The sequence below is a fragment of the Aythya marila genome (assembly GCF_965140915.1).
Source record: "Aythya marila genome assembly, chromosome: 12".
Lineage (NCBI taxonomy): Eukaryota > Metazoa > Chordata > Aves > Anseriformes > Anatidae > Aythya > Aythya marila.
In genome coordinates this window covers 20,587,558-20,603,646 of record NC_139053.1, presented here as the reverse complement: position 1 = coordinate 20,603,646, position 16,089 = coordinate 20,587,558, and the positions used below count along the sequence as shown (strand labels likewise).

Below are 16,089 nucleotides of genomic sequence, written 5' to 3'. Positions count from 1 at the left end.
CTCAGCACGGCACGGCACAGCACGGGTGGCTTTGTTGGGCTTGTGCTGCATGCTGGCACCCCAACCCTGCAGGGCAGAAGCGCACTGACCCCACACAATCCCTCGGCCCAGCACAGGGCGGGGGGGCTGGGGCACGGATTTGCTGCAGGTGCTGGGGGGGCTCAGGGCTGCAGGACCCCCCGGTATCCTGGTGCAACCCCACACGTCCCCGCTCCCTCCCTGTCCTGTGGGTGCAGGGCAGCTCCTGGCCCACAGTGGGGTGCACGGTGCTCTGCGGGTTTGGGGTGTCCCCCTCGGTGAGGTGGAGGCTGCCCTGATGGAGGGAGAGGAGTGACCCCGCTGCTCGGATGTCCCCAGGCACAGAGGTGCCCCGCAGGACCCTGCAGACCCAGCCCTAGGAGCTGCCAAAAAGGCAGTAGGGGGCCCCAGCACTAGTGGGGCAGGGGTTTGGAAACACCAGCTCCATTTCCCTCTTCCCCACTGGGGAAATCACTCCAATTTGGCTAAAATCACAACATTTTGGATCTGTTTCAGCCACTGCTTCCAGGGATCTTCTTCCCTGGCCCGCACCTGGGGCTGGTGCCCCTCGATGCCCCTCAATGCCCACGGGCACCCCAGGGGCTGGGCTGGGCGAGTGCCACCAGCCAGCTCGGCACGGCTGCAGCCGAAGCCCCCTCTCCCTCCTGGCTCCCCCCATGGTCTCAGGGGAAGCCGCAGCACCCGCGCTGCCTCCAGCCCCAACAGCCCAAGCACCAGTGCTGTGGCTCCAAGCTGGGCACCCCCCCATGAAGGGCTGCTCCAGGCGGCTGATGCCCCAAACCCCCCCAGGACCCGGGGGCTCCACGGCCCGTGCTGTTGTCACCATCCCAACCGGGCAAGAATGAGCACAGCTGAGAGCACCCAGGGGCTTCGTGTGGATCCCAAAAACATCACACACACACATGTGGCAGAGGGTTTCTCCATTTAATCCAACATCCCTGCACTGGTGAGGCCCGTGCTGCCCCGGTTGAGGGGGGCTGGTGAGGCTGCCTGCCCCCGGCACCGCCGCGCTTCCACCACGGCCGGCACCCGCTGCAGGCGGCCCGAGGGCGCAGCAAACCCGTCCCCTGCAGGGAGCAAAATCGAGCAGGAAAAGTCTCTTTCCGTAGGGAAGCACCTGCTAGGGCAGCACCACGATCTTCTTCTCCAGCACCTGCGGGGGGAAGAGGCCGCCCCGCACCGCCTGGCCCAGCTCCTCCAGCGCCAGCTGGGCGTGCAGCACGGCTGCGCCGTCGGGCTCGGCCGCCACCACGTGCTTCAGCAGGCGGTACAGGTCCCGCAGCACGTCCCGCAGCACCTGGGCAGAGCAGAGGGCAGAGACGTGGTCAGAGCTGTGGTCAGCACCCGCCGGAGCCCCGCTGGCACCCGGCGTGCCCCGGCAAGTTGTGCCCCTTCCACCCGGGCAGCGCCAGGACGTGGCCCCACCACCATCGCCGTGCTGACTCACCGCCCTCCCCTCCCGTGACTCAGTTTCCCCACACACTCGTGGTGCTGCCGGCTCTCCCCAGGCCCCCAAACCTGCAGGGCTGGGGGAGATGGACGTGAGCTGGGCAGCCCTGGCAGCAGCCGTGGTGGGCGCAGCGCACGAGGGCAGCTACGGGTGATGACCATTGGCACTGCTCACGTGCAGTGCTGCAGCACTGAGCCCAGCGAGGGGGCAGCACCCGCAGCCCCTCTGCAGGATGAGGCCCGTGCCCAGCCCCAGCTACCTGCAGAGGGGCACCCTGGAGCTGCCCGCTGGGGATTCCCGCGGGGAACCGGCTGCTTCCTTCCTAGGAACTGAGTCCCAGCACACTGCCGGGAAGTGAGGTGATGACCTTGGCAAGCCTGGTCCTTCCCAAGCCAAATAATCGATCATCGGGGCCCTCAGGGCAACACCCACGGCTTCCCACAACCTGGAACTGCCCCAAGGGATGCACCTCCACGGCACCCTGCCCCAGGAAGGAGAGCCCTGCGTGGCGGCCCTTCAGTGCAGGGCCACGAGCTGTGGGTCGAGCAGGGGACACGCAGAGAGCAGCCCCAAGCTCCTGTGGGCAGCACCTGGCAGAGGCCCCGCAGCTGCTGGGCTCACCAGGACCAACAGATATGGGTCCAGGCTGGGCCATGAGCAGGAGGTGCTCCGTGTGGTTTGGGAAAGACAAAGTAATTCAAGGCTGCAATGCAAAAATGTCACCGTGCCACTCAGCTGTGCCCTGACATCCCCCAAAATGGGGGTCGGGGCTGGGCAGAGCCCCCGTGGTGGCTGAGTGCTGGCAGCAGCCCCTGGGTGACAGCCACCCCTGGGTGACAGCCGCCCCACAGAGCTGTCCCCGGGCTCAGCCCCGCGCTGCAGGGCCCGTGAGGAGGGCGCAGCTCGGCCGCCTGCAGCAGCGGGTGCCAGGAGGAAGAGGTGCCAAGCGCCGATGGCTTCAGGGGCAGATTCCTGCGAGTGCTGAGAAAGGAGCCAGGCCCTTCCCAGAGCGGGGTGCTCTGAAGGGCAGAGCCCTGAGGAGGGAGAGAGCTCGAGAGGAGCGCAGGGAGCTGGAGCGAGCTCAGAGGGAGATGCGGATCCGCGTCCGGGCCCCCAGCCTCGTGGGGATTCCTGCAGAAAGGAGCCCTGCCCCTTCTAGGAAGCCGTGAGGTGAGGATGGCTCATCCCCTGCTGCTGCTCCGAGCCAGGGAAACAAAACCTCTGTGGCTGCACGGTGCTGCTGCCCGGGGGAGATGTCAGTGCCCTGGCAGAGGGCTGGTGGTGTCCCGGCACCGGGCATGATGCGGGGCTGAGCGCTGCAGGAGCCGGCCCTCCTGCACAGGCTGGGGGACGAAATAGGAAGCAGTAAGAGAGCCGTGGGGACTGGGATTGCCTTCAGGAGGAAACACAGTCAGGCTGTCTTTTTTTGGGGGTGTGGGGGTGGAGGCAGAGAGGAGAAGCTTCGACCAGGGGGAGCAACGAGCCTTGGAGGGGAACGCTGGCAGTGACACCGGCAGTGACACCGGCAGTGACACCGGCAGTGACACCGGCAGCCTTCCCTGAAGCCTCCACAAAGAAACAAAGAGCAGGCGTGCACGGAGCACAAAGCACACACAGGGAGAGCTCCTGCACGGCTGCTCCTGCCGCGGTGCCCTCGCAAGCACCCGTCTGCGTGCGTCCCCAGGGCAGGGACCCCGCGAGGGGTCACCCCCGGGCTGTGCACGAGGCTGGGTGGCCATGGGGCCAGCTCGGGCAGAGGGCAAGAGGCACAGCCCCAGGCCGAGGGGCTGCTCTGCTCGAGGCTGGGGCCAGGACGTGCTGCGTGCCTGCATTCACAGAGGAACGTATCAGGGACCAGGCTGTCCCCAAAAGGCCACATGCTGGGTCTGAGCTGCAGGGAGGGCGAGAATGGAGGGACAGAGAGATAGGAAAAGGGCAGCTCTGGCTTAAAGAAAGCCGAGAGAGAGAAACTGAAGCGATTGCAGCAAGGAGCTGGCAGGGCTGTCACCATGCCAGGCTCTCCAAGCTGCTGCCTGCATCGGAGCTGTGAGGATGACTCCGTCCCTGCTGCACCCAGCCCAGCCCTCTCCCGGCCGTTCCCAGCGGGAGCAGGGCACACAGCACCCGCCTGCACCAGAATCAGCAGTAATTTAGGCAGAGGAAGCCTGCAGCTGCTCAGGTAATTATAGCTCAGTTAATTTTCTCCTAACTCCCTGCAGCTGCTGCACATGCCGGAGCCACAACGCCAGCTTGGGGTGACTGCAGCCGTCACCAGGCGGGGACATGTCGAAAGCACTCGCTGCCACTGCCAGCCTGGCCCTGCAGCACCGGGACCTGCCACCCCAGGGCAGGGACAACCCCTGGAGCACCGTGCTCCAGGACAGGGTCTCGCTGTCCCGGGGGGCAGCAGGGGGTGACCCACCTCGGTAGCCTTCTCGCTGAGCCCCCGCAGCAGCAGCACCACCACGTGCACGGCGGCTCGGCGCACCTCCGCCTCGGGGTCCGTCTTGGCGATGGCCGTCACACAGGAGGTCACCTGGGGGGGCAGCACGGGGAGGACATCAGCAGGACGCGTGCCACCACCCATGGCCAACCCGTGGGCAGGGGCTCAGAGTCCCCATCAGGGGACACAAGGTGACCTGGCAGGTACAGCATGGGGCTCTGGCACTCAGCTACGTGCAGGGAGGTCCCACTCGGTGCAGAGGCAGCCACAGCACCGTGGGGCCTGAGGGTGGGGGATGGAAAACCCTCCTGGCACCTCGGGCTCTCACCGTGCTGCCCTGATCTCCCTGGGGCTGGGGCAGCAGAACCCAGCAGCCGCTCACCTGCAGCCAGGGCAATTTGCCTGGGGAAGCCCAGGGCTGGGACAGGCTCTGCCCAGAGCACTGCCATGGCCAGCAGCTGCAGCGCAGAGCGGTGCTGAGCAGCGTGCTCAGGAAAGGATTTCACCATCAGTAATTACACACAAAGGCTTTCCCTACGCCAGGAAGGGGACGTGTCCCTGCGCCCTTCTCCTGCCAGCCCTGGAGCTGCAGCCCGGCGCTGCCTCGCGAGCCCTGCGTCCCTCTGCAACACCGCGGAGCGCCCAGCCAGGGGGTGGGCTCCTGCAGCAGAAATTGTGACTGCTGCAAGTCCTGCAGAGCCAGCGGTGGCAGCGATGCTGGGTGAAGCAGCTGATGTGACCTGAGCAGCTGGGAAGCGAGCGGGGCGAGGGGACAGCGGCTGCACCATGAGCATGAGCAGGTGAGGGAGGCAGCGCTGGCCCCGCTGCAAAGCTCGCCTTCATCGGGGCACCGAGCCCAGCTGAGGCTGCAGAGTGCTCCTGGTGTCACGCAGTGTCCTTAAAAGCCCCCACAGGAACGCTGCTGCCACGGGGCCGTGCCTCCTTCAAGCACCGGTGCTCGCAGGGCACCGAGCACCTCCCTGCCAGGGGCTGAGCGCTGCGCGGACGTCTTTGAGAGCTTCAAAAAAAAAAAAAAAAGCAGAGTTGAAGGAACCTAATTAAACACCCAGTGACAGCAGGAAGAATTAGCAGAGCTAGCGCGTTCCCGAAATAGCTGCATGTGTGGTGCATTGGCATCTCATCAAACGCTGTCATTACCCCATTGATGCGTGAGCAGCAGCGAGAGGGAACCCAGGGAGAAAAGCCGGCGTGCCGCGCCGATGCCGCTGCCTTCCTCCAGCCCCAAACCTCACCAGCTGCCCACACCAGCACGGCGCTGGGGGTTTGATGCTCGCAGCTCCCCAAACGGCCAAACCCCTCGAGCTGAGCACGGTGCTCGCCAGCTGAGCAGATGCAGGTCGGCCCCGTTCGAGCCCGGGCTGCAGCTCCCACACCCAACGCTGTGCTCCTCGCCCCGCTGCAACATCCACAGCCCGACCAGAGCCCCGGCTCCCAGGCTGGGTGCTGAACACCCGGACAGCCGGGGCAGAAACGTGCCCAAAGCCTGGCTGCCCCTCGCAGGAGCGCAGCCGGGGCACCTCTGTGCATCCCCACCCCGGGCACCCACCCGGGTGAGGGCTGAGCACCGCTGCCACGGCGCTCCCGTGGGCACCGAGTGCTCCCCGGCAGTAGTAGCGTGGAGGATAAGGAGGTTTCGTTAAGGGGGAGGAGGTGCCTTTGGCAGGTACAGAATATGCCTTGAGGTCTCCTGCTCTAGGGAAACGAGGATGGGCGGAGCAGATCCCGCTGCGCTTCCTTGGGGCTGTCTGTCACTTCCCATCACTGAGACATTTTTAGCTGCTGCCGAAGCTCTCAGCCCTGAAACTCAGCTCTAGAATTACCCGAGCGTTTGCTTCAGACTGAATGACTTTTTTTACGCTCTAATATCTGCAAGCATCATTCACGTCCTCTCCCAGAGTAAGCTGTGAAAGGAACCGTGCTGCTGTGCCCCCGGCAGCGACCCTGCCGGCAGCTGACGAAGCAGCCTCATTAACCAGAGCCAGCCCCGCTACGGCGCAGCTGGGGGCTCCCCCGGGGGCTTTGGGGGCTTTGGTGCCATGCCAAGCACCCGTCCCCACTACCTGCCCCCAAAAGACCTTAGCCCAGGCCCTGGGGCGGCACAGCCCAGGACTTTGTGCCCAGCTGAAGCATCCCCGTCCCACGGCCCCCAGCCCCAGGCAGTGGCAGGAGGGGAGGTGACGGCGGCTGTCGGGGGGTTCGGTACCTCGTGGATGACGGAGCCCAGCTGGAAGCCGAGCCTCTGGCACAGCTCCCCCAGGTTGGAGAGGCTGCTGGCACGCAGCACGCTGTCTGGGTCCCGGGAGCCCCGCAGGAAGGCGTGGATCAGGGGCTCTCGGTGCTTGACCACCATGTCCCCTGCAAGAGAAGAGAGAGCACAGCGCTCACCGCAGTGCCGGGAGGATGGCACAGCACGGCTGGCTGCAAGGACACCCCACAGGGTTCCAGCACAGCCACGAGACAGAAGCTCAGGGCCCAATCTGTGTCCTGCAGAACAGCTGGGTGCAATATTTGGAGCACAGAGCAGCCACATCCCTCACCGTGACCCCCTGCGCTGCTGGGGACCGGGCACCCCCTGCTCGGGTAAGATTCGTGTCACGCAGCCCCGAGCACAGAGCTTTGTCTGGGGCCGCTGGGTGCATCATCACGTATTCCCTCAGTCTTCTGTTGGGCCTTTCAGGTAGGTGACGTGCTGCAAATAAACAATCCCAAGTGCGAAGGCCCAAATTCTCACATCATTCAGCGCCCAGAGCCCACGGCCAATTAGCGCGGGCAGGCACCGGGGATGTGTGAGCCAGCTAATTAGAGCTGCGTGTGCGCAGGCAGTGACCTGCATGCACAATTACCCCGCTCACAAGGACACCCGGGTCCTGCACGACCCAAACGCTGGCCAGGAGTGCCCCCGAGGCGGAGGCACCCTCCTGCAGCAGCAGATCCCGTGCAGCACGGGCTGCTGGACACAGGCTAACCTGGGGAGGTGTTCGGGTGGGGTGAGCAGGGAAAAAAAGCTGCAGGGATCTCTCGGAGCTCGCTTGCAGCAAGACAAACGCCCCAGTGGAGAAGGGAGAAGGGAGAAGGGCTGCCTCGGTACTTGGAGTGGATTTAATGGGTTTGCAGCTAATGTCCATAGGGACGATGCAAATTCCTCACAGACCCTGGGAGGGGGGAGAGCTTTGCCCTTCCCCAGCCCTGGCGGGACAGCCACACACGGCCCCCGCTGTGTCGGGTTGCAGAGCCCCGTGTGCTCCTGTCCTCGTCCCAGCGCTGAGCAGATCCCAACTTGTCCTCAGCTCTCTCCTGCCAGGTGCCAGGAACCAAAACGCTTCCTCATGGGGCTGACAAGACCCCGCTGGTGCCAGGGAACTGTGCACGGCTCCTGCAGGGCTGCGGGAGGAGCATCCTCGGCTCTGCTCCAGCAGGAGGGCAGCAGGGCAGGGATCGTTTCCCCATCGCTGCCTTCAGCCCTGCCTGCAGCCAGTCGGGCAGCTCTCCCCACGGCCCTGCTCCCTGGAGCAGCCCCTCGCGCACAGGCACGGCTCCAGCAGGACAGAGGCAAGCAGGGGAGGGCGGCACGGCAGCCCCAAGGTGCAGGGCAGCAGCAGGAGAGCTCCGAATCACAGGGGTGCTGCTGCACGGAGCAAAGCCTTTCTGGAAGCACCGGAGAAGTCCTTTGTCTGGAGGACCGAAGCCTTGCAACAAAAACAACCCGGCGCAGCGTGTTCTATAAATACGCAGGCGCGCCAGGACACGCCGCAGTCGCTGCCCGCAGCAGAGGCTCCGCAGCGGGGAGGAGAGCCCCCGCGGGGGCCGTGCCCACCCTGCTGCTGCCAGCACCCCCCCAGCAGCACCCCGGGGAGCCCCAGCACGTCCCGTGCCCGTGCTGGGTCCTGGCTCAGCACCGCCGAGCCCTGGCACGGAGCTGGACCGAAGGGCACGGGGCCGCGTTTGGGACGGGCACGGCTGCGGCGCTCAGCGCCAGGGCTCAGCCCTGCCACGTGCAAACCCCGAGCGTGCCCCTCGCCCGGCCCTCCCCTCGGGGCTCCACTCGTGGGCGACGCAGCCCTCCGTCCGTCCGCTCCTCCTCGCACCTGAAAGCCTGGCCCAGAGCCTGCCCGGCCATCCCCGTACCTGCAAGCACAGCTCCCGCCCGCCTGGGAGGCGAGAGGAGGTGTCGTTAAAGGATAAAGCGCCTTTGAAGGATCCAAAGTACCGGGGAGCTGAATAAAACACTGACACACTGCAGTGCAATTATGTTATTATCTTTAAAGAAAGGGCCCCTTGCCAATTGCTGCTCACGCCTAGAGCCAAGAGACTTTTCCCGCAGCGAGGAGGGAGGACGGGGAGCTGCTGCCAGGAGCTGCGATGCTCCCTGGGGCAGGGCTCAGAGCAGGGCTGTCACCAAGGGTCTGTGGGGACCCAGGAGGTGGCAGTGCAGTGGTGACCACGCTCTGCAGCCGTGTGGCAGGCAGGGAGCTGCCACGTGGAGCAGTGTGATTGCTGACAAACACCCAGCACCGCACAGGGCGCAGCACGTGAATCCCCCATCCCTGTCCCCATCCCAGGGGCCAAAATGTGACCGAGGCAGCACCAACCCCACGGGATGCAGCACAAGGAGCTGCCCCTGCAGCCACAGGACCCGGGCAGCCCGAGTGGCCACGCTGCAGGGCCCGTGGGGCCGGCCCACGATGCTGAGCTGCAGCTGCTGCGGTGCGGGGAGCGCTCACGGGGAGCGCTGGAGCCTTGGCCAAGAGCTCCTACGAGCAGCCCAGCGCTGCCACGTCACTCCTCGGCACGCAGGAGACGTGCACAGATGTTTCCCCATCTGGAACAGCTGCTGCCTTAACACCGAGCTAAGCTCAGCGTGCCTCGAGTGCAGCCAGAGCCAGGAAGCACGGGGCCGGCCGCTGTCACCCAGCCGGGCAGCACAGCACCACGTGAAGTGTCCCCAAGCCCACACCGACCCCACAGGAGGCAGCGATTCCCCACATGGGAGCATTTCTCTGCCCGTTTTTTTGGAAGCAGGACTGCGGGGCATACAGTCACCTTCCTGCCTGAACAAGCCGTGCTGCTGCTGTCCCAAGCAGCCGGGCTGTGCTGGGCGATGCAGCGCGCTGCATCCCACATGGATGGGGACCCAGGGTGATGCCCGAGCTGCCAGCACGGGGGGGGGCTCAGGGTGCAGCACACAGCATTTTTTTGGGCTCCCCGTGTCTGCTGTGCCCAGGAAGAGGAGCCCTTTTGCACTGCACGACTGTTACGAACAATAGGCTGCGGTTACCTGCGTGAAGGCTGGGCAGGTCGCACCTTGCCATGGGGTTTCCAGGAAAGAGGGTGGCACAGAGCTGCCGCTTGGCACTGGTGGGAACAATTTGAGGGCCGGATGCCAAGCTGGGGGCCTGGCTGTGGCACCAGGGCTCGTTGTGCTCCTCTCATGCCCCAGCGAGATCAGACGCTGAAGGGAGAGCTCGTGGGCCACAGGACAGGCTGCCAGGCGCTGCCCTTGGAGGTCCCAGCTCAGCTCAGCCCCTTGGGATGGACAGCACCGGGGAGAGCGGCTTCCTCCTTCCCTTGGTGCCCTGGAAACACCGAACGCCTGCTCTCGTCAGCCTTACCTCTACCAGGAGAAAGCAGGAGGCGTTTTAGGACATGTCCCAACAGCAGCTGCCGGAAAGGCCTCGCACAGCTTTCATCCCTCAGCCCTGCATGTCCAGGCGCTTCCCGGCGTCCTCTCAACCCAGCCAGGGCTGCCGAGGGTGAGGGGGGCCGGCTGCGGGATCCGCGCCCCCGCTCCTGCCCCTGGGCTTCAGCTGGGAAGCTGCCGGGTGGCGGGGCAGGATCCCGGTCCCACGGGGCCAGTCCCCCCACGCAGGGCGATGCCTGGAAGGCCCCGGGAGCCGGCTCCCCTCTGCCCCGCAGGCAGGAGGATGGGGTTTTCCAGGGAACCGCAGGCCCTTGTGCAACACACTCGAGCCTCGGGCTTGGTTTTCCCGGCAGCATTTTCCTGCTCACCTCTTTGCTCTGGCACCGCTCACATCCCTGCGCCGTGGGGGTCCCCTCGGCTTTCCCCTGCCCACGGGGGGCTTGGCCCCATCTGCTCGCACCCCCGTGATCCCGAGTGGGCACAGCAGGAACCCCCAGCCTTACAAAGCCTGGGCTTTCACTGGCCTTCATCTCCAAAATGTCCCAACACCACCCCGTGCCCAGGCACCACTCACCCAGCGCCCGGGTCACGCGCATCAGCACCTCGCCCAGCTTCATCCTGCTCACAGCAGCCGGGGCGTCCTCGGTGCCCTGCGTGGGGTGCCCGTAGCGGGCCAGCAGGGTGGGCAGGATCTGCTCCGGGTACTCGCTGGACAGCAGGGCAACGCCTGGAGGGAAAGGGGAAAGAAAATACAGGTCAGGCTCGGACACGAGGATGGCACACAGGTGGGCAGCACCCTGCATCGCCTCCCTAACCGAGGAGATGGGAAATGGTGCTGGTTGGCATCGTGACCCAACTCCAGCAGCAGTTTTGGGTCAGACACAGGCTCTCAAGTCTCACCTATGCTCAGCGAGGGCTGTGCTGGAGCGGGCAGCACCCGCTGGGCCCCGTGCTACAGCGAGCAGCAGGGGACACAGACAGCAGGTCCCAGCTCCACAGCATGGCCAGCACCAGAGCTCCTCACTGGGCAGGACGGAGAGGGGAAAACTCTGGGACTGCACTCTCAGAAAGGCAAGGACCCAAAATCCATTACAGGTGTCACGGCGATGGCCAGGAAGGGGGGTAAGAGTTCCAGCAGAGGCAGGAAGCCAAGTGGTGTCCGTGCCATTGGAGCTGGTGTGACAGCCAGTTCAGTGGGGACACCACTCCCCCAAGGGCTGGTGGGCACCACGCGAGGGCTGCTCCATCCCCCGGTGTCAAAGCCAAACTGACAGAGCCATGGGGGGAAAGCAGCACGCACAGACCCCAGCTGCCCCCTCCTGCTCCCCAGCGCACTTTTGGAACGGCAGAGGACATCATGGCACGGGGGTTCGCTTGTCTTGAGGGCGTAATTGGGGAAATTACCCCCAAATTCTCCCATTGTTTGCTCAACACTGCCGAGTTCCAGGCAGCAGGTACACCCGGGCTGGAATTAATTCTGCAGAGATGAGTGTCACCCCCCGCCTGCTCAGCCAAGCACATCACGTCGCCCCTCCGTGCAAAGCCAAAACCGCCCCCGTACCCAGCGTGGCCTGGGGTTGGGTGCCAAGCTGAGAGAGAAATTATTGAGCAGTTGGCAGCAGGTGTCCGCTAATTACTGCTGGTTAATATTCATTGACCCCGTGTCTACATAACGAGCCAGACGTCAGACACTGGGAGATGCTGCCACGGCGAGCGCTGGCCGGGTGCAGCTCCCGGGCAGCTCGCTGGCTCCAGCAGAGCGTGGGGGCTGTTTCTGGAGGCCGGGGGGTCCCTGCTTGCACCCCCCGGGCAGGGCTCTGCCAGCTCCAGGGCTCCCAGACCTGGGCACGTTTCTGGCTGGGGCACCTGGGTGGCAAAAGGCAGCCGCTCTCCAGGGAAATGCAAGTGGCAGAGCGCTGCCCTGGCTGTGCCAAGCACTGAGTCAGCACCGGGGCTGGGAGAGGACGGCTCCAGCTCTCCCCTGCCCTCCAGGAGCCTTCACCTCCAACCCAGTTCCCCAGTTATCGCTCGGCGCCCGCTGTGGGTTACCATCCACAAGCCTGAGCACATCCACAGGGGGCAGCGACCTCTCCCCTGGCATCACCCCGCACGCGCCCGGCGCTGCGGCTCCCTCCTGCGCCCCACGGCGGCACGAGGAGCTGGAGGGGAGCCCTGCCGGGGGACCTGGAGCCCCTCGGAGCAGCCTCTCCTGCTGCCCTCGGGCCCCACGTGTGGCTCGGCACGGCTCGGCAGCCCGAGCAGCACCCAGGGGTGAGTCACCCCCACAGGGAACTGCGTCAGGGTTAATCACAGCGGTAGCGGGGCTGCGAAACACGGAGGCAGCTGCACGCTGGATATTAATCACTCGGGGAATAGTTAAGCGTGCGTTTCTATTTCACCTGCAGGGCAAGGACAAACCCGTCCCACTCAAGACCGTACAGGCAGAGAGAGGGAAGCATATCGATAAGCTGGTTTTCCAGCTGGGTATGAAGGTTACCTGCTCAAGTGCTGCACGCAGGGCAGATGCTGAGGACGGCGCTTCCTCGCCCTGTCCCCAGCTCCCTAAAGCCACCAAACCCCTGTGCACCACCTGGCCACCAGCTCTGCAGGCCTCCAGGGGAACCCCAGTCCCCCCAAACAGTTTCTTCTCCTGTTTGGCAGCCCTAAAATAATTGCTTGCTGTGCAGGGGTCTCCCAAGGGCTCCAGGAACACCTCCCCTCTGCTTTCTCACACGCACACAGGAGACCGATAGGCACGGGCAGTCCGTTGTGCAAGACGTCTGAGCCATGCCCGGATTCGGAGGCACCTGCATGCAAATTGCTGCACCAGCCCGGTGCCACACGCAGCAGGAAGGGGATGAGCTGAACGTGCTGGAGCAGGAGAAGTCCCACGCGTTTCCTGGGAAGCAGGAAAGGGGCAGCACTGGGAGCCCCCAGCTGCGGGGGCGAACAGCCTGCCCAGGGGGGCAGAGCCCCTTCCCAATCCCCACCCACCCAGTTTCACCAAAATCACTGCTGGGAACCGACCAGTGAGCTGCAACAGCTTTAAAGATCCTTGGGTTAAATCCTTTGGGTTAAATCCTTTGGGGATCCTTGGGTTTTTGGATCCTTTAAAGATCCACGGGTCCTTAAAGACCCTCGCAGCCCGGCTGTGGGGTAAACGAAGCCGGTTTTTGCTCCACTTTCCCAGGGGACCACGCAGGGGGCTGTGCAGGAGCAGGGTTAGGGGGCTGGCTCGCCCCACGTCAGAACAGCCCCCAGGAGGTCGGGGCAGGGACGGTGACCAGCTCCCGGTGTCACTGCCTGGGGGACAGCCCCCAGCTGTGAACCCACGCAGGGCACCCTCGCCTCCGCGCCGGGGCTGCACGCTTGTGGGCTGTGCACATTAGCAGTTAAATCAGGCAGTAAATCAACTAATTACCCATTGAGTAAGCACAAGGAGAGCTTCAGCTCGACGAGGCCCAGGAGACAACGCTCACCAGCCCGAGGAACGAGGAGCACGGCCCAGGCGCTGGCTCGAGGCACATCCTGAGCTGCCAAGCTCCATCTGGCTGCTCCCAGGGACGCTCCTGGGATGCTCTAAGGCCGTGGGGAATGCACCGTACGGGGGTGGCACTCCCTAAGCCCCCACAAAGACCACGGGCTGCATGGCAGGCCAGTTTGCAGGCAGGAGCATCGCTGCTGACAGCGGGGCTCGAGGGCACAGCACCCTGCAGGGCCCGGGACCGTGCAGCCGTCAGGTCAGGCACCGCTCACCTTGAATGGCAGACAGGTACACAAAGGAGTCCTCGTGCTGCACGTTTTCTAGGAAAACCTGTAAGGATGAAGAGAGGGGTTCGTTACCAGTAGTTTCTGAGGACACGAGAAGGGCACTGCCTCACACCATTGTCACAGGGACGGTGGCAGCGCGGGGCCCTGTACCTGGAGGATTTTTTCTTGCATCTGCAGCGCCTCCGGGTCCCTCTGCGATATCAGGCTGGAAAGAGCACGCACAGCAGCTGCCCGGACAGGGACCTGGGGGTCGTAGGCTGATAAGAGGAGCTCCTGGAGCTGAGCTGGGGCCGGGCTCTCAGTGCCTGGGGCTGCAGCAGGACCCGTGGCACCGGGCTCTTCGTGCACGCTCTGCTCTTCACCCTCCTTGGGAGCCGAGGGGCGGCCGCAGCCACGGCCACGCTGCGTGGGTGCCCCACCAGCCCCGGGGCTTTGGCAGGGGGCCGTGACTGGGGGGCCTGTGGGGCTCTCCCCTCCTGTCCTGCTCGGCCCAAGCTTTTTCCCCAGCAAGGTCTCGGCCGCGGTGCCAACCGTCTGGGCAGAGAAGGCGCCGTGAGTGCAGATGGCGATGCGCAGGTCCGCGGCCAGCTCCTGGATGACGGGGTCGGGGTGGGTGCAGGACACCTCCTCCAGCAAGGGCAGCAGGCGCTTCAGGACGGCAAAGTCACTCGACTTCAGCTGCAGGGAGGAGAGGAGCAGTGGGAGGCTTCCTCTGCCACGTAGGGGCCGCTCCCTCGTGCCAGAAGCAGGAGAAATACTCAGGGATTAGGGCAGGGGAACTGTATGGCATTGGTGGCCAAAACCCCACGAGTCCCTGTGGGGTAGAGGGAGCACAGAGAGGGCAGGAGCAGGACTGCAGGAACACGGAGGGCTGCCCCAGTGGTACCAAATGCTGCAGGGCACCCTGCTGCTGAGCACCCCACAGTCAGGCCAGCAGAACATCACATCTTGGGGCACACAACAGGGTAAGGGCCCCTCTGTGGTGCTCTGCCCTGGCTCGAAGTGCTTGCAAAGTGAACCGCCAGGTTAGTGAAACGCCAGGTTAGCAGCGAATGTAATCAGTTGCAGCACTGCCCCTGCCTGCTCCTACCTCAATAGGCTCATTGTGAAGAGCTCCAACAACCTGGAGACCTCATTTGGGAAATAAAAGGCTTTGTGCACTACAAAGGAACGCAGGAGCTTTCTGGGTTGAGGACAGGCAGCGTGTGTCAGGGGAGAAGCTGGGAAAGGAGCAGCCCAGGGCAGGCAGCCAGGGCTGCAGGAACTCCCAAGGGCACCTCCCAAGGGCACCTCCTCGTGCCCTGGTGCAGAGCCTCTGGCCTCGAGCACCCTGAAGGCCGTGACTCCAGAGCCACAAGCACCTTGCAGAGATGGAAGCACTTAGCCCTGATGCTAATCCCTGTGTTAAACCCAGTGTGGTAGGAGCAGGTGGGGATGGCAGCAGCACGGAGCTCGCTGCCCTGCCGGATCCCACGGGATCCCCAAAGGAAGCACCCCGCAGGGCACCTGCATCCCATGGTGGGGGCAGCTCCTGCCCTAACCTGGGTTTGGGATTTAATTGCTAGGTCCCAGGAGCAAACTCAGGGCAGCTAAGGCCTGAAAAGCAAAGCTTTCCCAGAGGTTTCAGGGGAGCATTTGGATGATTATGTAAAACCCACTTGGCCATTTAAAAACCAAGCAGCTTTGCAGCCTCTCCTGCTGCTTCCCGCACCAGCTGCCCCATGAAGCCTTTTTCATTCAATCTGCAGCCTGGTGCCGTTGCTTCCATTAACAAGGAGAGGGAGCAGGGGCTCTCCTGGCAGGGGGGGGCATTAACACTGCCCTGCGCCCACCATGGCAGGGGCTGGGCTGAAGCTGCTCCAGGTCCCAGGCTGTGCATTTATTTCCATGCAGGACCAGTGGAGCACGGGGTGCTGGGGCACTGTGGAGGTGAGAGTAGCCCCAGCCCCACTGCTCGGCCCCGGGAACAGCCCCTCCAGCCCCACGCTGAGCACCAGATTTAGCCCCAGGCGTGTGCATGAAAAGGCATCTCCGAGGGACAAGCCCCAGCAATGCCCCGAGCTGGCACCTGATGGGGAACTTTGCACCTCCTCTTCCTGCACATTGACTGCCACAATATGGTCATTAATTACATGAGAACTGGCAGTTTCTGCTGTTTTAATTGGAGGACGCTGCCTGTTATCTCCTCGTCTGTGAACATGCCCCACTATTATTTATTTCTTTTTTAACTAAATGTCTCTCTTCCCCACGCTAGGAATTTGGCACGTAAGACACAATGAATTATCTTTTCCCATTAATGGCTGAATTTTCCTTTGGGCATGAAGCAACTGACTGCTCGGTGATGTAACCAGAAGTGATTTCACAGCACTAGGACACTTTGTCACTCTCCAGTGGCATTTAGCTGACACTGTGCCACTGAGCGAGTTCTGCTGTTACAGATCTTCAAGAATGGCACAGCCTCCGTGGAGAGGTTTGGCACGCTTTGGAGGGGGAGCTCCTGAATGTACGGGGTGCAGGGTGTGGTGTGTAAAGAGACTGCTGCTCCGTCATTGCCTTCTCAGAAGCAGATTTTGGATTATGAATGAATTCGCCAACATTTTGTGAGCTAGCAGAGCTTTTCTCTGCTGCCTTCTGCACTGAAGCACTTCTGCCAGAGGCAGCACCGTCTGCGTGAGCTTGGTGGCACCCGAAGATTTTGGGACCTCTGTGCAGCAGGACATGGGGCCC

At 63.8% G+C, this 16,089-nt stretch overlaps 1 protein-coding gene across 1 annotated transcript in view; it reads right to left on the bottom strand.

The window, feature by feature from the left end:
• Positions 1-952: 952 nt before the first annotated feature.
• TANGO6 (transport and golgi organization 6 homolog) overlaps positions 953-16,089 on the bottom strand; it is a 30,138-nt gene continuing 15,001 nt past the window's right edge. Inside the window, 6 exon segments of the mRNA XM_082770307.1 lie at positions 953-1,336; positions 3,912-4,025; positions 6,157-6,308; positions 10,166-10,318; positions 13,348-13,405; positions 13,513-14,040. Of these exon segments, the coding sequence (XP_082626433.1) occupies positions 1,160-1,336; positions 3,912-4,025; positions 6,157-6,308; positions 10,166-10,318; positions 13,348-13,405; positions 13,513-14,040 (1,182 nt within the window). The 3' untranslated portion in view covers positions 953-1,159.